At 36.4% G+C, this 20667-nt stretch overlaps 1 protein-coding gene across 1 annotated transcript in view; it reads right to left on the bottom strand.

The window, feature by feature from the left end:
• CYLC1 (cylicin 1) overlaps positions 1 to 20196 on the bottom strand; it is a gene marked incomplete at both ends in the record, with an annotated part of 104846 nt that extends 84650 nt beyond the window's left edge. Inside the window, one exon of the mRNA XM_081277710.1 lies at positions 19974 to 20196. Within this exon, the coding sequence (XP_081133836.1) occupies positions 19974 to 20196 (223 nt within the window). The remainder of the gene's footprint in view (positions 1 to 19973) is intronic.
• Positions 20197 to 20667: the final 471 nt, after the last annotated feature.

Genomic DNA, 20667 nt, shown 5'->3' with positions numbered 1-20667 from the left:
CCTAGTTTTTCTAGTGTTTTGATCATAAAGGGGTGCTGCATTTTGTCAAATGCTTTTTCTGTGTCTGTTGAGATGATCATATGATTCTTATCTTTAAATCTATTAATGAGATAAATTACATTTATTGATTTCCATATGTTGAACCAACCTTGCATCCCTTTGATGAAACACACTTGATTATGGTACATGATCTGTTTGATATGTTTTTTTATTTGATGTGCCAGGATTTTATTGAGAATTTTTGCAACTATGTTCATTTGAGATATTGGTCTGAAGTTTTCTTTTTTTTAATGTGTCTTGCCTGGTTTTGGAATGAGAGTGATATTGTCCTCATATAATGAGTTTGAAGTGCTGCCTCTTTTTCTATTTCCTGAAATAAATTGGAGAGTATTGGTATTAGTTCTTCTTTTAAGGTCTTGTAGAACTTTGCTGTGTATGGTACTGTCTTGGGCTTTTCTTGGTTGGTAGACTTTTGATTGCATCTGCTATTTCATCACTTGAAATTGATCTTTTTAAATTGTGTGAATCGTCCTGATTCAATTTGGGCAAATTATATGACTTTAGAAATTTGTTGATGCCTTCAATATTTTCTATTTTATTGGATTATAAGATTTCAAAATAATTTTTAATTATCTTCTGTATTTCTGTAGTGTCTGTTGTGATATTTCCTTTTTCATCATGTATGTTAGTGATTTGAGTTTTCTCTCTCCTCTTCATCAGCATGATTATGGGTCTGTCAATATTATTTATCTTTTTAAAGAACCAACTTTTTTCTGTCAATTTTTTCAATTGTTTCTTTTGATTCAATTTCATTGATTTCAGCTCTGATTTTAATTATTTCCTGTCTTCTGCTAATTTTGGTGTTGATTTGTTCTTCTTTTTCTTGGAATTTGAGATGTAATGTTAAGTCATTTATTTGTTGACTTTTTCTTCTTTTAAGAAATGAACTCCATGCAATGAACTTCCCTATAAGAACTTCTTTCATAGTGTCCCAGAAATTTCAGTATGTTGTATCTGTGTTCTCATTCACCTCTAAAAATTTTTAATCCCCTACTTGATGTCTTCTGTAACTCATTGTTATTCAGTACGATATTATTTAGTCTCCAAGTATTGGAGTGGATTTTATTTCTTTTTTATCATTGATTTCTTATTTCATTCCATTATGTTCTGATAGAATGCAGGGTAGTATCTCTACTTTTTTATATTTGCTAAGAGAAGCTTTGTGGCATAGTATATGGTCTATTTTACAGAAGAATCCATGTGCTGCTGAGAGGAAAGTATATTCTCTCATTGAAGGTTATAATATTCTATGTATATCAGTTAAGTCTAGATTATTGATTGTATTATTGAGTTATATGCTTTCTTTGTTCAGCTTTTGTTTGGAAGATCTATCTAGTGATAAAAGAGGTATGTTAAACTCACCCAAAATTATTGTGTTGTGGTCTATTTGACTCTTGAATTTGAGAAGGTTTTGTTTGATGAACATAACTGCTCCATTGTTTGGGGCATATATATTTATAATTGTTAAGACTTGTGGTGCATGATTCCCTTGGGCAGTATGTAGTGTCCTTCTTTATCCTTTTTGATTGACTTTAGTTTGAAGTCTACTTTATTTGATATGAGGATGAAAATCCTTGCTTGCTTCTGCAGACCACATTAGTGGTATGATTTTTCCCAACCCTTCACTTTCAGTCTGTGGGTGTCTTTTTCTATGAGTCTCTTGGAGGCAGCATATTGTTGGGTCTTTTTTTTATCCAACCTGCTAGTCTATGTCTTTTGATTGGTGAGTTTAGGCCATTGACATTCAGGGTTATTATTGAGACAAGGTTTGTATTCCAAGCCATTTTTGTTTATTTTTGCTTTTTAATGTGACTTGGTTTCTCTTCTGGTTAAATTTTCCTTTAGTGTAATCCTTCCCTCTAATGATTTTCATCATTTTTTTTTCAGTTCCTCTTCTTGGAATACTTTGTTGAGTATGTTCTGTAGTGCAGGCTTTCTAGTTGTAAATTCTTTTAAATTTTATCATGAAAGGTTTTATTTCATCATCAAATATAAAACTTTGTTTTGCTGGATATAAGATTCTTGTTTGGCATGGTACTGAGAATAATGTCCTTGCCAGCACTTTTTGAAAATATTGATGGTAGGGAATTCCAGGTCAGAACAGGAAGAATATATTTCTCTTTAAATTGTTCTCCCTTCAACAAACTCCTGCATTCTGGGAAAGAGTCCAATTCTGACAATCTCATGTGTTCTGGGTTATAGGATCTTTCATTTGAGGAGCATCAAAGCACTCTTAGAAAAGGATAGGATCCTGTGAGGGAGACTTCAAAATGTTGTCAAGGAGACTAATAAAATACATTTCATTTTAAAATGAATGTGAAATATTATAAAACTGTGTTTTTTAAAAAAATATTTTTAGGTGTAGATGGACACAGTACCTTTATTTTGTTTATTTATTTATATGTTATGCTGAGGCTAGAATCCAGTGCCTCACATGGGCTAGGCAAGTGCTGTACCACTGAGCCACAACCCCAGCCCATGAAACTGAGTTTTTGAGATAATTCCCAATGTGTAATTTAAAAAATATTGCCTCGTGTTCACAAGGGAGAGAGCATGCTTACTTCTAACCTCTGAATGGTATGTTTTCAAAATGTTCTTTTCATGAAGATTCTCATTCATAAATCTGGGCTTGTCATTTTTATTAGCCAAAAAACATTTGAATATCTTGGGAAAAGGAAAACTAAAACCATTTTCCTCCTCTATCCTATTTTAAGTGAAATAATTAAAATGGCTATCTTCATTCATATTTCAAAAAAGTGTCTAGCTAATAAATTTTGGGGAATGGGTTTTTGTATTCAGTTTTTGAAAGAAGCTCATTTGAGACATAAATTTGTAGCTAGCCATGGAGATTTTTTTCTTCTTCAAAGTAAAATGTGAAGATAAATGTCAGCCATATTCTACTACCTTAGTTCTCCATTTTTTTTTCAATCACTATATACATTAGGATGTTGTTACCTATTAAATAATGTATGTTGGTCAGAATTCTTCTCACATAGTCAGTGAACATATGTGATTGTCCAAGAAGATGTATAACTAGTTGATTGAATTGGTTGAATTACTGATTTTCCCTCACTTTGGGAGTTAGTACTGGATTATGAAATGTTGGCGTTAGTAAGATTCTCATGATCCCAGAGTTTCAAAAGTATTCTTTGATTCTTAAAGTTTCTGTGGACATAGTTCGATGTCCATATGTAAACTTCTGAGAAAAACAAAAACAATACTAAAACTACTTTAAAATCCTTAAAACAAAAAGACATCAGAGTATATTGTAAAAAAAAAAATGTACAGTCAATGATGAATAGTAGGATACATTAATTATGAATTGGATTAATATAATAATGTGGCAGAATTGTTTTTACTTATAACTATCATAGTAATTTATTTTTTAGGATGTCATCTATTTTCTTTTCCTGCATAAAATGAAACATTTTTTTTTTCATTTGAAAACTCAATATCACAGGTCAGCCTCTAAAATTTCAAAGCAAATGAAAATTTTCAATTTTATTGTTTTAAATTGAGTGTTCAATTAAAACACACATATATAGGATGTTATATAGAATAGTGCATATTACTTTCAATTAGATTTCAATGGCCAAGGTAATATTCTCTAAAAAGGAAATTCTTATAAAATTATTTTGTGAGGAATAAAGGTATTCCTATGATAAAATTTAATAAGATAATTTCAAGATATATTTCTAAGCAGTTAAATATTTTGATGTATTTGGAGAGATTTCATATGATTGGTGACATAAATGTAAGTGAACACTTAAGTACAAAAACAATTTTATGTATGTTGTTCATTTTGGCATTAACTGGTCAATAATTTCAAATATACTTAAAATGATTTCTAGTACAGAAAATGCAACAAGTTTTATATATAAAGTTATTAAGGTCAATACTGAAAGAAAATTATGCTAGAAGAGAAACCTTAATTAATGCTGTTGAATATTGGAATCCTCTTTCTATACAATTTTATAATAGTTGTATTTTAAAATGATCCCCAAAAGTGATCAATAGCCTAGAATATATTCAGTGGCTATATGTTTTAGCCATATTTTATATTTTATTTGAAAATAAGAATGGTAATAAACTAAGGATGATAATAAACTGATCAAAAGAAAACCAAAGACTGATTTTTAAAAAAGATTAAGGTGCAGGTATTATGTACTAGGGTGAATGCTGAAAATTTAAGGAATATTATTTAATTTTATTCCTTCATCATCTGAACTAAGAACTGAAGGATTATTACATGGTGTTGTGGATAGAAAAATTTAGAGGCCAAGAAAATTTTAAGTATAAAGTAACTTTTAAAAAAATATTCTTAGTTATAGATGGACACAATACCTTTTTTATATTATTTATTTTTTCTTATGTGGTGGTAAGGATCAAACCCAGTTACTCACACATGATAGGAAAGCACTATACCACTGTCTATAACCACAGCACAAGTATCAGTTAAATTAATAAACCACAGCACTGGAATATGAACCCACGTTTATCTGCCTTCAAAATTTATTTCTCTGGAAGATAAAACAAGAGAAGGTTATTAATTCTCTTTAAAAAGATAATAGTTTGAGGGCTGGGGTTGTGGCTCAGCTGTAGAGCACTTGCTTAGCACTTGTGAGGCCCTGGGTTTGATATTCAGCACTACATAAAAATAAATAAATAAAATAAAGCTATTGTGTCCAACTACAACTAAAAATAAGTATATATAAAAAGAAAATAATAGTTTGAAAAAAATGTACTCCTAAATTTTGATAAGAGCTGGTTTGAAGGTTTTAGGAAATCCTAAAGGGGTTAATGGCTCAGTGTTAGAGTACAAAAAGCAAAAAAGATCTTGAACATTACGTCATACATAAGCAAAATATATCCATGATCTTTATATCATGAAAACAAAAAATCTAGAGACTAGCTAAGAATATGTTTATGAGATCTCTGCAAGAGCCAGGTGTGGTGGTACACATCTGTAACCCCAGCAAGTTTGGAGACTGAGACAAGAATATTTCAAGTTCAAAGCCAGCTTCAGCAACTTACTTGAGAACCACAGCAATTTAGAAAGATATTGTATGAATATAAAAAGTGAAATAAGAAATGGGACGAAGCTCTATGGTAAATCACCTCAAGATTCAATTCCCTAGAATAAACAAAATAAAAAAAAATTAAGAAAGAGAAAGTAAGAAAGAATTACTGCAAGGTAGTTGAAAGTCTTCAATAATGAAGTATATGTCCAAAAAAGAAAAAGCCACATTCAAATCTGTAGGAAATTTCATTATAATTTTATTTACCTTATATCTTCTCTCATTAGCCCGGCATGGTCTTGGTTTGGATGACAAAGAATCCCAGTTCCAAATTTACTCTCTCAAACCTGAGAGACCACAGAAGACCTTGTTTTCCAAATTCTAGATTGGGGACAGAATATATCACTCTTTTGAATAACTCAGAGCTCAAAAGCGGAAAGTGTTGCAACTCAACACACACACAAAAGACTATTACGGGCAAATGTGGGAGACCAACATTACAGGTGACTGGGTTACACTCCCTGGCTGGGTGTTGAGGCGCTCAGTTGCAGAAATGTGGCAGAGCTTTCCCCACCCTTCTTGGGTGCGAGGGTTGGTGTCTCGTGCATGGGTGTGTCTTGCTACAGCCCCATGGATGAAGCTATGCTCAACTGTTCCTTTGTAATATAACTCCTTGCCCTGTTTAGGATAGAATCTTCCATGGAAGTGCCTTGTGTGTGTCCCCTTCTCTTACTGTGCCCTTGGGTGTGGCCTACCCAGGTGTCAGTCAACCTGCTGACAGTGGACATCATGAAGATAGACTCAGCCCACTGAAACCTGACCCCTTGCCTCATTTAAATAACTTCTACTCAATAAAATGGGTTAGCGTGTTCTCTCTCTCTCTCTCTCTCTCTCTCTCTCTCTCTCTTTCTGCAGACCCTTAAGGTCAGAGGAGCCATCACAGTGACCCCAAAGAAAAAGGTATTTGTGTCTCTTGTGTGGTTATTTCATGCAGCCCAGTTAGCCCAGTTTAACTGGAGTGACCCCTGAGCCTTTTAGTCTCGAGAACAGAAACCCAGCAGGAAAATCTCTCTCATAACATAAAAATTATCATCAAAATAGTAGTGAAAGGAATTCAACAGTGCATGAAAACTATCAAACACTATGATCAACTTAAATTTATTCCAAGTATGTGAGTATGAATCAATCTGCAAATAAAAATGTGCTAATATGACATTAACAGAGTGAAGGACAATTATGATCATATCAATAGATGCAGGAAAAGCATTTCACATATTTAAATTCTTTCATGATAAGAAATACTAATAAATTAGTTGTGGAGAAAATGTGACACAATATAAGTCCAGAGGTATCATTACATATACTTATTAAAAGTTGAAAAATTATCCTCTAAGAAAAAGAACAAAGTAGGATAGCTATTCTTCATATGTCCATTCAATGTAGTTAATGAAATCCCTAGTCAGATAAATTTGGAAATAAAAGGAAATACATCACATAAATGGAAAAGCAGGAATTTAATCTTTATCACCTTGAAGATATTATCTTAAAAAGAGTAACTTTTCCAGCAGTGTGGGAAGTTGAAGCAGGAGGATCATGAATTCTAAGCCAGCCTCAGCAATTCAGCAAGGACCTTAGAAACTCAGCAAGACCCTGTCTCAAAATAAAATATAAGAAGTGCTGTGGATGTGGTTCAGTGGATAAGCATCCCTGGGTTCAATTCCCAGTAACAACAACAACAAAAAGGTAACTTATTGATTGATATATAAATTAGCTTATAATGATTATTTTACCATGTGAAATATTTAATTAAATTGATAATTTCTAATTGAATTCATATTGCTAATTTAAATGTGAATTATTGTGGCAACTATTTTACAATGTAAATAATCCTGAAAATGTCAAGTGTAAACCTTAAATATATGCATTTTTATTTGTAAGTCAAGTCAATAAATGTGAAAAATCATAACAACAAAATGAATCCTATGAGAAATAGTAAAACAAAATTCAAGAAATCATGAAGGAAGGCAGAAATTCAGAAAATGACAAATGAAAAAATTTAAAAAACACAGGAATTAAATAACAGAAAGGCAAAAATATGTCCTTTCAAATCTTATCATTAACTATGTTAAATGTAAATGTATTAAACTCCCCAATCAAAATACACAGATTAGTGGAATTTATTTTTAAAATCTAATTACTTGCTATCTATAAGAGACTCACTGTATTTCTTTTTTAATTTCTGTATTAGAGCATTCTAGTTACACAAAATAGATTGGTTCATCCAAAAAAACATCAATCACACATGGAATTAAATTTCAGTTAATGATTCCCCAGTTTCCTTCCTGTCCTCCCTCCAATCTGCTATTCTTCCTCTAATCTGCTGGATTTACTTTCACACATCTATGTATTTACTTTTTAATTGGTTCTTTTTCACTTATCCATAAAGGTGAAATTTCCTGTGGCATAATTATATATACACATAACATGATTTTTAAAAGTAATTCATTCCAGGTTTCCTCCCTTTTCCAGTCCCTCCACTCTGTCTCTTACCCTTTATTCTATACTACTTCTCTTCCCTATATCATTATGATTTTCTATCCTTCCCTCCTCCTTCCTTCATTTTACTTCCATATATGAGAGTAACATTCAACTTTTGATTTTCTAGATCTGGCTTATTCCACTTAGCATTATTTTATCCATTTCCATGAATTTACTAGCAATCATTTCATAATTCATTCTTCTTTATAGCTCAGTATAGCATCATTGTGTATATATCCCACAATTTTTAATCCATTCATCTATTGACAGGCATCTATTTATCCTGTAATTTAGCCATTGTGAATTGTTCTGGTATAAACACTGAAGTGTCTGTATCTCTATAATATGCTGATATTATTTTCTTGAAAAAAATACCAAGGAATTGTATAGCTGGGTCATATGGTAGTTCCATTTGTTGTTTTTTGAGAAATTTCTCTACAACTTTACAGAGTGGTTGTAATAGTCTGCAGTTCCACTGAGTTCCATACAAATGTACCTATACAGTGCCATACAAGTGTATCTATTTTCCAATATCTTCACTAGCATTTTTATCATTTTTATTCTTTATTATTGTCATTCTGACTAGAAGATGAAATCTTATTGTAGTTTCAAATTGATCCATTTGATTGCTATAGATATTGAATATTTTTCATTTTTTTGTCATTTGTGCTTAATCTTTTGAGAAGTTTGTTTAGTTCTTTGCCCATTTATTGATTGGGTTATTTTGTTTTGTTGTTCTTAAGTATTTTGTGTTCTTTTTATAATCTGGATATTAATCCCTGGTCACAGGAATATTTGGCAAAGATTTTCTCATATTTTTAGGCTCCCTCTTCATGCTCTTGTTTCCTTTCATGAGCAGAAGCTTTTTAATTTGATGTCATCCTACTTACTGGTTCTTGAAATTAATTCTTTTTTATGTGTTCTTTTTAGTTATGCATGACAATAGAATCTAAATTCTTCTAAACACTGAAATAACTGCAAATAAAAATCAGCAGCACATTAATAAATGTTAGACATTATAATCAAGATGGCTTTATTCCAGGGATGAAAAGATGATCCAAATTCACTAATCAAATATATTTCAGTCCTAAATATAACCAATGACAAAAATCAAAGGATAATCTCAGAAGATGGAGAAAACACCTTTAAAAAATTCGACAATGCTTCATGATAAATACCATGCAGAGCCTAGGATAGAAGGAACTTAACATAAGTAAGTTTATATATTGCAAACCCAAATTCAATACCATACTTAATGTGGAGAAAATGAAAACATTTTCTGTAAGTTCAGGAACAACACCATTCTGTCCACTGTCATGAATAATATTCAATTTAGTATTTAAAATTTTAGTAAGATCAACTAGGAAAGAGAAGGAAATTTTAAATGACACAATAAGAAATGAAGAAGGCAATTATTCCTATTTGTAGATGATATGATCCTATACTCACAATGCCCTAAGGAACCAAGCACAAAACTTAAAAAAAACATAAAAAATTATGAAACACTGCAGGGGTTTCAAGATGATGGAATAGAGAGTTCACTTTCCTGGCTGTTCTGTGGCATGAAACCAAGAAAATCAAACAGGCAGCTTCTCAGCAAGGTGGGTGAATGAACAAAAATAGGGGGGATTTCACTGGAATTTAGTATTGGACATTCAAACAGATTGAGGAATCAGGAGGTTAGATAAAATAAAATAAAGAAGAAGTACTGAGCACCACAGATATGGCCACATCAAGAGGAACAAGCCAGAACAGTCCCTTCATGAATGCAGTAAAAGGAAAATGGAATTAAAGAAAACTACATTTTTAGGAGGGCTGAGGTGTGCCTGGGTATGTATAGTTTAGATATCAAAGACATTGCCCAACTAAACAGAACATTACGCTGCATAATATCCTGGTTTGGAAAAGAAAGTATATCTCTCCCAGCAATGTGCAGATGTCACAGGAAGAAGCCATTTTTCAGCCATAGTGTGGGGACTGGCATATGATGGAGCCAATTTCTGCCAATCCCAAGTCTTACCTAAAATGCAGGCCTGGCAAACTCATTCTGTATAATATAGAGTATGCCTAAGTGGCCAGAAGAAAATCAGATGCAAAGAGGTTTATACAGGGGACAACTGGTCAGGAAAACCAACTGGTTTTCCCCTCCAATCTTGCTGCTTACAACACTCAATAGTAAATAGATGCCTACACAGGAATTGAAAGGGTTGGTGGTGTGCCGCAGTCTGGGGCATGTTAAATATGAGATCCTGTCTCAGGATCCCATCTATCAACTTCAGGGGTTTGGGGCCTCCCAGCATATGGAGGTGGCCTTGTTGGTTGGACACTTATGTCCTCTGGTGATAGAAAGGTGTTAGTAGCAGTCTCCTGTAGAGGTGGCGCTGTTGGTTGGACACTTACACCCTCTGGTGATAGAAAGTTGTTAGTAGCAGTCTCCTTTTGTAACTTTCCCCCTGATGGCTTTTTCTGCTCTAAACTTTCTTCCTCTGTCTGACTAGCTTGAGAGACCTTCTCTTTTATTTGAATTTTTTCCTCTGTCTGACTAGCTCAAGAGACCTTCTCTTTTACTTGAATTTTTCTACTATAACTATAATACAACCCAACAAGATAACGCCTAACAAAACTGAAACAGAGTGAAACAAAATTGGAACAACAAAAAATCATTATAATAGCCTCCTGAAATGTCCATCCATCCTTTCTCCCTATCTGTTCCTCAGATATGAGCGGTTTTTCTTCCATCTTACACATCTCCAGGGACAGGCAGCTTAAAACAAAAGTGAAGCAAAACAAAAGAAGAATCTTAAAATGGCTACCCATCCTCTCGCCCTGCCCTCAGGGGTGAGCAGTTTACCTTATCACTTACCTTCAGTTGTTCCCTGTGCGAGCCACCAAATTGGCTGGGCACAATTCAGGAGCCACTTGTCAAAAGAAACAAACTTTATTTTTAGAATACACACACCACACCACACAGTTCCTCAGGAAAAACCCTCAGAGCCCAACTGCCACCACCGGCTTCCCCCAAGCCTCTCAACCTCCCCCACTCCTCTTGCTCTTGAGGCCGATTGGCTGGGTTGTGTGGGCGGAGCCAAAAAAGTCCCCCAATGAGCAGCTGCGTGGTCTGAAAGGGCAGGGAAACAGCCCAAAGAGCATCACCACAGAGGAGCCAATCAGTTGGCAGCTAGAAGTTTGCTGGGGCGCTGTGAGCCAATCATCAGCTGGCAGCTGGAAGTTTGCTGGCAGCTGGAAGTTTGCTGGGGCCCCTTTGGCTGTGGCTCTCAACAGTAATGGAAGAGATTGAGTTTGGGAATGAACCTGAGACCAGGAAATGTGCAGTCCACAGGTCCACAGGTACACATGTGGACTAACAATTGGCTCCTAAACCACATGAATGGAACCAGAAAGAGATCCTTTGGTTTCAGGATTACCAGCATGGACTGACAATTGTTGGGTCCTAGAAGTGTACTGATTTAAGATCACTTGGCCAAGAGGTATTCACTGAAATGCCTAGAGTTTATCTAAACCTAATCCCTGCTTCTAGGATTTCTGCCTCCATGATTAATCCTCTCACACTAGCAACTCCACACTGTAGGTGGAGCAAGCATCATGTTGCTGAGAAAGGAAAAATTCTTTAAATTTTCATTGAGAATATTTTTTTCTCTCATTTCAACCATTTTTGAAACCAGTTATTTTTCATGGAACAGTTTATTGAGGACTAGGATGTTTGATTATTATATTTCAGTTTTGTTTTGTATTATTCTATTTTTTCTTTTATCTATGTTAATTTTTTAAATCTTTATTTTGTATACATTTTTCTGGTACTTGTCTGTTCCCCTTAATTGTCTTTTTATTTTCTCCTTTTTTTTTGCAGAGCTCATAATTTATTTATTTTTATTTATTTTTATTTTTTAAGCATCAGAAATTTATTGGTTGCTCAAAACTTTACATTGATCTTGACATATCATATATCATACATTTGTTTCAAATGGGGTATGAATTCTTATTATTCCCCCATGTACAGATTGCAGAATCACATTGATTATACAGCCACGTTTATCCATACTGCCAAACAAGTGTCTGTTGTATTCTGCTGCCCTTCCTATCCCCTTCGTATCCCCCCTCCCCTCCCTTCCCTCCCCTTCCCTCCCCTCCCTCTACCCCATCTACCAAAACTCATTTATCTCACTCTGTCTTATTTATTTATTTATTTATTTATTTATTTATTTATTTATTTATTTATTTATTCCTCTCCTTCCCCTCACATCCTCTTATATGTATTTTTGTATAACAATGCGGGTCTCCTTCCCTCTTCCATACAATTCCCCCTCTCTCTCCCATTCCCTCCCACCTCTCGTCCTTGTTTGATGGTAATCTTCTTCTCATGCTCTTCCTCCCTGCTCTATTTTGAGTTGCCCCTCTTATATCAAAGAAGACATTCGGCATTTGTTTTTAAGGGATTGGCTGACTTCACTTAGCATAATCTGCTCTAATGCCATCAATTTCCCTGCAAATGCCATGATTTTGTTGTTTTTTATTGCTGAGTAATATTCCATTGTATATATATGCACATTTTTTAAATCCATTTATCTGTTGAAGGGCATCTAGGTTGGTTCCACAGTCTAGCTATTATGAATTGTGCTGCTATGAACATTGATGACGCTGTATCCCTGTAGTATGCTCTTTTTAGGTCTTTTGGGAATATTCTGAAAAGGGTTGAATGGTGGTTCCATTCCCAACTTTCTGAGGAATCTCCATACTGATTTCCAAATTGATCACACCAGTTTACAGTCCCACCAGCAATGCACCAGTGTACCCTTTTCCCTACATCCTTGCCAGCACTTGTTGTTGTTTGACTTCATAATTGCTGCCTTTCTTACTGGGGTGAGATGGTAACCTTATGGTGGTTTTAATTTGCATTTCTCTGATTGCTAGCGATGGTGAGCATTTTTTTTTTCATGTATTTGCTGTTGATTGTATATCCTCCTCTGAGAAGTGTCTGGCCCATTTGTTGATTGGGTTGTTTGTTTTCTTATTGTTCAATTTTTTGAGTTCTTTGTATACTCTGGAGATTAGGGCTCTAACTGAGGTGTGAGGGGTAAACATTTGTTCCCAGGATGTAGGTTCCCTATTTACCTCTCTTATTGTTTCTCTTGCTGAGAAAAAAAAAAAAACTCTTTAGTTTGAGTAAGTTCTATTTGTTGATCCTTGATTTTAACTCTTGAGCTACAGGTGTCCTATTAAGGAATTTGGAGCCTGCCCCCAGGAGGTGGAGATTAGAGCCAACTTTTTCTTCAATTAGACGTAGAGTTTCTGGTTTGATTCCTAGCTCCTTAATCCATTTTGAGTTAACTTTTGTGCATGGTGAGAGACAGGGATTCAATTTCATTTTGTTGCATATGCCTTTCCAATTCTCCCAGCACCATTTGTTGAAGATGCTATCCTTTCTCCATTGCATGCTTTTATCACCTTTGTCTAATATAAGGAAGTTGTAATTTTGTGGGTTGGTTTCTGTGTCCTCTATTCTGTACCATTGGTCTACCCGCCTATTTTGGTACCAGTACCATGCTGTTTTTGTTATTATTGCTTTGTAGTATAGTTTTAAATCTGGTATTGCTATACAGCCTGATTCACTCTTCCTGCTTTTTAGGATTGCTTTTGCTATTCTGGGTCTTGCCACAGTCTGTCTGGGCAAAATAACTAGGGGGTGACAAGCAACTTGTGAAGGTTGATACAGCAGGAGCCGCTTTATTATGGGACAGAGAAGTATATATACCCAACTAATTACACACAGCTTAACTTAATTAACATAAAGTAGATACAGCAGTCAACCAATAAGGAATCCTCATCATCTTAATGATTACACACAGCTTAACTTAATTGACATAATCTAAACACAGCAGTCAGTCATTAAGGAATCTCCATCATCTTAATGGCTCGTTGGCATTATTTCTCAAACCACTCCTCTTGGCAAAGTGTAAGGGGCCATCTTGACTTGTCTGTGGCCCTCATCATCTCCCCCTTTTGTTTAATTAAATAACAATTATGTGGCTTAGGGACCATGCCTGTTTTAGGTTGTCCAATACTACATATGGTTCTTACCCATCATTGGATGAGCTGACCTCAAGGCGTCAGCCTCCTGTCTTAGGTTGGTACCATTGTAATTGGATCTTACTCGTCTTTAACTACTGGCCCAACACACTCAGCCATACTTATGGATAACGACCATAGTGGTTTTTACATAAACAAAACACCATAAATAATCTGCTACAAGCAGAAGGGGAGGATACAAAATGCCAAGATACCAAGCCAATTGATAGCTCCAAGTAAGAAGCCCTTGGAAAAATTGTACCACAGATGACACCATCAGCAAAGATACAATTTGTTGTCTCAATAGATTAAATCACAGTCCAGGTAAATCACAGTCCAGGTAAGTTCACAGTCCAGGTAAGTTCACAGTCCAGGTAAGTTCTGCAGGCAGCTAGCTTAAGCTGTAGCAACAGAAACAGCATCAGCTCTGAAGTCTCCTTGGTTTTCAGCAACACTGGAAATCCCTTCACCCTCGTCCTCACCGGTACTGGGATGAAGGCAGGAACTCCGGCAATAATGGCTACAGAAAATCCTGTAGCATTCCAGCAGGCACTAAGAAAACCTTCTGAACAATTTAGTACATTATCTCAGTTTTTTTACATTTGAAATAGGCCTTAATGGTGCTCATTATTCATTAGCCTCCAGGTATGGGAGAACCATTGTAGTTATTGGCATTGGAAATGACTAAACTTCAGGGCCGCTGGGCGAGTCTTCTGTTGCTGGCTGTAGCATCCCTGGGCAGCACCATGGTGGGGGGGTGGGGAAGGGTCTGCAGCCAATGCCAACTGGAAAGTCCCCGCTGCACCCGCGACTGGCTTGCACACGTGGCAGCCGCTGTGCTGCACCTCTTCACGCACCCTCCGGTGATGAAAAGAGATTAATAGCAGCCTTTTGTTGTAACTTTTCCCCTGATAGTCCTTCCTCCTCTGAACTTTCTTCCTCTTTCTGACTAGAGTTCCTGGGCTTTTATCAACTTATGCCCTAACTGTTTTTGGTTCCATTGGTGTGCCTCCTTCCCTTAGTAATTTACTTAACACCCCTTCCATATTTTCGTCACAAAGACAATACAACACACCAAGACAAAACAAGACACAAACATACTGTATCAATCTTCTTCATTTTCCTGAGATGGCCATCCTTCCTCTCGCCCTATCTATTTCCAGGGATGAGCAGCTTTGCTCCTGTCTCATCTATCTCCAGGGACAGGCAGCCTACCTTGTCACTCACCCCTGAGCATCCTGGGGCTCCCCATATGGGCCACCGTCTGCCGCAGTCTGGCTGGGCAAAATAACAGGGGGGGGGCAGTGACAAGCAACTTGTGAAAGTTGATACAGCAGGGGACATTTATCGTAGGACTGCAGGGGTATATATACATAACTGAATACACAGCTTGTTTCAATTTAGCATCATCCAGTTACAGCAATCAGTCACTAAGGAATCCTCATCTTAATAAATATACACAGCTTAACTTAATTAACATCATTAGACACAGCAGCCAGTCATTAAGGAATCTCCATTATCTTAATGGCTTGCTGGCATTACTTCTCAAGCCACTCCTCTTGGCAAAGTGCCAGGTGCCATCTTGACTTGTCTGTGGCCCTCCTTAGGGTCTCCTATTTTTCCAGATGAATTTCATGATTGCTTTTTCTATTTCTGCAAGAAATACCATCGAGATTTTGATTGGCATTGCATTAAACCTGTAGAGTACATTTGGTAATATCGTCATTTTAATGATGTTGGTTTTGCCTATCCATGAACAAGGTATATCTTTCCATCTTCTAAGGTCTTCTTCTATTTCTCTCTATAGGGTTCTGTAGTTTTCATTGTATAGGTCCTTCACCTCTTTTGTTAGGTTGATTCCCAAGTATTTCTTTTTTTTTGAGGATATTGTGAATGGGGTGCTTGTCCTCATTTCCATTTCAGTGGATTTCTCACTGATATACAGGAATGCCTTTGATTTGTGCGTGTTGATTTTATATCCTGCCACTTTGCTGAATTCATTTACTAGCTCTAGAAGTTTCTGGGGAGAACCTTTTGGGTCTTCTAGGTATAGGATCATGTCACCACAAACAGTGCTTATTTAAGTTCCTCTTTTCCTATCTTTATGCCTTTAATTTCTTTCATTTGTCTAGTTGCTCTGGCCAGTGTTTCGAGAACTATGTTGAATAGAAGTGGTGAGAGAGGGCATCCATGTCTTGTTCCAGATTTTAGAGGGAATGCCTTCAATTTTTCCCCATTTAGAATAAAGTTTGCCTGAGGCTTAGAATAGATAGCTTTTACAATGTTGAGATAAGTTCCTGTTATCCCTAATCTTTCTAGTGTTTTGAACATAAAGGGATGCTGTACTTTGTCGAATGCTTTCTCTGCATCTATGGAGATGATCATATGGTTCTTATCTTTAAGTCTATTGATGTGGTGAATAACATTTATTGATTTCTGTATATTGAACCATCCTTGCATCCCAGGTATGAATCCTACTTGATCATGGTGCACAATCTTTTTGATATGTTTTTGTATCTGATTTGCCAGAATTTTATTGAGGATTTTTGCATCTATGTTCATTAGAGATATTGGTCTGTAGTTTTCTTTCATTGTCTGGTTTCAGAATCAGGGTGATGTTGGCCTCCTGGAATGAATTTGGAAGAGCTCCCTCTTTTTCTATTTCCTGAAATAGCTTGAAAAGTATTGGCATTAATTCTTCTTTAAAGGTTTTGTAAAACTCTGCTATATACCCATCCGGTCCTGGGCTTTTCTTGGTTGGTAGTTTTTTGATGGCTTCTTCTATTTCCTCCTTTGATATTGGTCTGTTTGGTTGTGTGTATCCTCTTGACTCAATCTGAGTAAATCATATGACTTAAGAAATTTATCGATGTCTTCACTATTCTCTATTTTATTGGAATATAAGGTTTCAAAATAATTTCTGATTATGTTCTGTATTTCTGTGGTGTCTGTTGTGATGTTGTCTTTTTCATCCCATATGCTGGTAATTTGAGTTCTCTCTCTTCTCTTCGTTAGCCTGGCTAAGGGTCTGTCGATCTTATTTATTTTTTCAAAGAACCAACTTTTAGTTTTGTCAATTTTTTCAATTGTTTCTTTTGTTTCAATTTCATTGATTTCAGCTCGGATTTTAATTATTTCTTGCCTTCTACTTCTTTTGCTGTTGTTTTGCTCTTCTTTTTCTAGGGTTTTGAGATGAAGTGTGAGATCATTTATTTGTTGTTTTTTTTTCTTTTTTTGCAGAATGAACTCTACAATAAATTTTCCTCTTAAAACTGCTTTCATTGTATCCCATAGAATCCAATGTTGTGTCTGTGTTTTCATTTATCTCTAAGAATTTTGATCTCCTCCTTTATGTCTTCTGTAACCCATTGATCATTCAGTAACATATTGTTAATTCTCCACGTGATGCAGGATTTTTCCTTCCTTCTTTTATCATTGATTTCCAGTTTCATTCCATTATGATCAGATAAGCTGCATGGTATTATCTCCACTCCTTTATAATTTCTAAGAGTTGCCCTATGGCATAGTATATGGTCTATTTTTGAGAAGGTTCCATGTGCTGCTGAGAAAAAAGTATATTCACTTGATGATATATTCTATATATGTCAGTTAAGTCTACGTTCTTGATTGTGTTATTGAGTTCCATGGTTTCTTTATTCAACTTTTGTTTGGAAGATCTGTCCAATGGTGAGAGAGGTGTGTTGAAGTCACCCATAATTATTGTGTTGTGGTCTATTTGTCTCTTGAACTTGTGGAGAGATTGTTTTAAGAACATAGCTGCGCTGTTGTTCGGTGCATAAATATTGATAATTGTTATGTCTTGTTGGTGAATGGTTCCCTTTAACAGTATATAGTGTTCTTCTTTATCCCTTTTGATTAACTTAGGTTTGAAGTTAATTTTATTCGATATGAGTATGGCCACTCCTGCTTTCTTCCAAGGACCATGTGAGTGGTATGATTTTTCCCATCCTTTCAACTTCAGCCTGTGTATGTCTTTTCCTATCAGATGAGTTTCATGAAGGCAGCATATTGTTGGATCTGTTTTTTAAATCCAGGTTATTAGCCTATGTCACTTAATTGGTGAGTTTAAGCCATTAACGTTTAGGGTTACTATTGAATATGGTTTGTACTTCCAGACATGTTTGTTTGTTTGTTTGTTTATTTATTTATTTATTTATTGTAATTTGGCTTGTTTTCCCTCTTTGATTATTTTTTCCCCTTTACTGAGTTACTTCGTACTGTTGGTTTTGGATGTTGTTTTTCATTTCCTCTTCTTGTAGTGTTTTGCCCAAAATGCTTTGCAGTGCTGGTTTTCTGGCTGCGAACTCTTTTAACTTTTGTTTATCATGAAAGATTTTAACTTCATTTTCAAACCTGAAACTTAATTTTGCTGGACACAATATTCTTGGTTGGAATCCATTATTTTTCAGCATTTGAAATACGTTGTTCCAGGATCTTCTCGATTTCAGCATTTATGATGAAAAATCAGCTGTTAACCTAATTGGTTTACCCCTGAATGTAATCTGCCCCCTTTCTCTTGTAGCTTTTAATATTTTCTCCTTGTTCTGTATGTTGGATAACTTCATAGTAATGTGTCTTGGAGTTGGTCAATTATGGTTTTGTATGTTTGGGGTTCTGTAGGCTTCCATGATTTGGCAATCTGTTCCATTTTTCATATCTGGAAAGTTTTCTAAAATTATTTCATTCAACAGTTTGCTCATTCCTTTGGTTTGGACCTCTATACCTTCCTCTATCCCAATGACTCTTAAGTTTGTTTTTTTTTATCATATCCCATATCTCTTGGATGTTTTGATCATGGTTTCTTACCATCCTTTCTGTGTTGACTAGACTATTTTCAAATTGATATACTTTGTCTTGATTATCTGATGTTCTGACTTCTACTTGATCTAGTCTACTTGTAATACTCTCATTAGAGTTTTTGATTTGGTTTATGGTTTCCTGCATTTCTAGGATTACTGTTTGATTTTTTAAAAAATTTCTATCTCCTGGTAGAGTTGATTTTTTGCTTCTTGAATCTGTTTATGTAATTCATTTTCAATGTATTCTTTCATTGTTTGGAATTGCTGTCTAATGACTTCTTTAATTCCATTCCATCTGAGTCAGGTATGCCTTGAGTTCTTTATCTGTCCATTTTTCTGATGCCTCTAGGTTCTCCTGTAAATTTAAGCTAACCTGCATTGTTTGTAATCTTTTTTTCCCTCATTTTTTCATGGTGCTCATGTTACTTTCCAATTCTATTTGCTGTGTTTCTGTTTTCTCCTATAAATTTGTTTTGGTTTTGTATATCTTCGAGATCTCTCTTTTGTGATGGGAGACTATGTCTAGAGATGTTGGGATTTATTGTAATTTAAAGCCAATTCATTCGTTTCATAAAACGCATATGGATTCTGAAAGTGTATTGCAATCCGCGGTTTGGTCTTAAGACTTTATGTTTAGGTTGGGTGCTGAGATGGTATGGAGGTTGGTATGTCTTGGCTACCTTGGAAGATTGCTCTACTGAAGGGGGATATTAACAGGCGATTGGACCAGGGTATTTGGTGGTGGCTAGGGAATTAGGATCCCTATATACAGCCTCAAAACATTCACCTATTTGCATTTAGAAAATTACATGTAATGAAATTTGTAATGCTTGGGATGAAAGGTAGGGGAAGGGGAAGGAAGAAGTCCTTAAGGAGAAAGAGGGAGAACAAAATAGGTAGAATACAAGAAAATGGTAAGAAAAATAAAAATTGAAAAGAGACAATAAAAAAAAGATAAATTCAGTGTTAGTCCAGTAGGTGGAGCTGTGCCCTCCGAGCCAAGCTTCTGCCCTCTATATCCTGGAAACAGTCCCTGTGCAGTGGCTCCTCTTCCCTTACTGCTGGCCCAGGGCCATTTCTAGTCTCCAGCCCCTCCCCGCTTCTCCTGCCAGCCAGGCCCCACTCACTGGTGAGGTTCTCCACAGATCTAGTTACACTTGCACCCCCTGGGAATGACTAAGTACTCTTTCTGTTAGCCATTCACCCAGACCCCAAAGTTGTGGAGCCGGTGCTCTGAGGGCTGTCAGCTTATTTTTCCTGGTCCCTTTCAGTAGCCATGCCCCTGTGAGCTGGTGGAAAAAAGCCTCGGCTGTCGCTGCTGGTGGTAGGGGAAGTTGGAGGTCAGGTGTCCCCTCTGTTTCCCTGGGCTCCTACAATCACACCCTCGGATATCTGGGGATAGATTATTGAGATTTCCCAGCTGTATGGGGCTGGTGAGGTGGGAGTCACTCACCTGTTGAAGCTGATTTCACTGGGAAGGGATCCCGACCGAACTCTGGTGACGTCAGCTCTCTCTGATGGTGGACTTCCTTGCTGGGATGTCCGATGGGAGGGGTGAGTCTGGTCTGTCTCTGGTCTGTCTCGGCTTCAGTTCTTGGTCCACTGTCTCCTGGAGGCTTGGTTCGCAGCTTCTTCCAAGGGTCCAACTCTTCATTTCTCTGCTGAGATGCCTCCATCTGTCTTTACGCCGCTTGTGGTCTCCAGCACTGCTGAAATGCCTCAGTCTGCGTCTGGCTGCCAGACAGTCAGCAAGCACCTCCGCGCAGCGTGCGCTCGGGGTGGCCGATATTCGAACGTGTCTGAGCAAGCAGCTGCCTCGGGGAGCCCAAACTCTCCGCCTAGGTATCACTTCAGCCGAATTTTGCTGGGAGTTTCTCAGCAGGCAGAGTCCAATTGTTCTGAGGTCTCTCTCTGTCCATGTGGCTGAGGAGATGAAGGGATCACTGCCTTCCTGCCCACCACCATGTTTTTGAGCCCTTATTTTCTCCTTCTAACAGCCAATCTCTATTGTCCCTCTTTCACTTTTTCCCTATTTTTTTGCTTCTATCTTTTCTCTTCCTGCCCCCTCATAATCATCATACCATATATAACTTCTGTTCTGTCCATGTCCACCATTCAAAATTGTAAACTCTTTTGCAATGGTACTG

Source organism: Spermophilus citellus, assembly GCF_964194105.1.
Source record: "Spermophilus citellus genome assembly, chromosome: X".
Lineage (NCBI taxonomy): Eukaryota > Metazoa > Chordata > Mammalia > Rodentia > Sciuridae > Spermophilus > Spermophilus citellus.
Note: the sequence above shows the minus strand (reverse complement) of the source record. Positions and strands in the feature narration are given on the sequence as shown.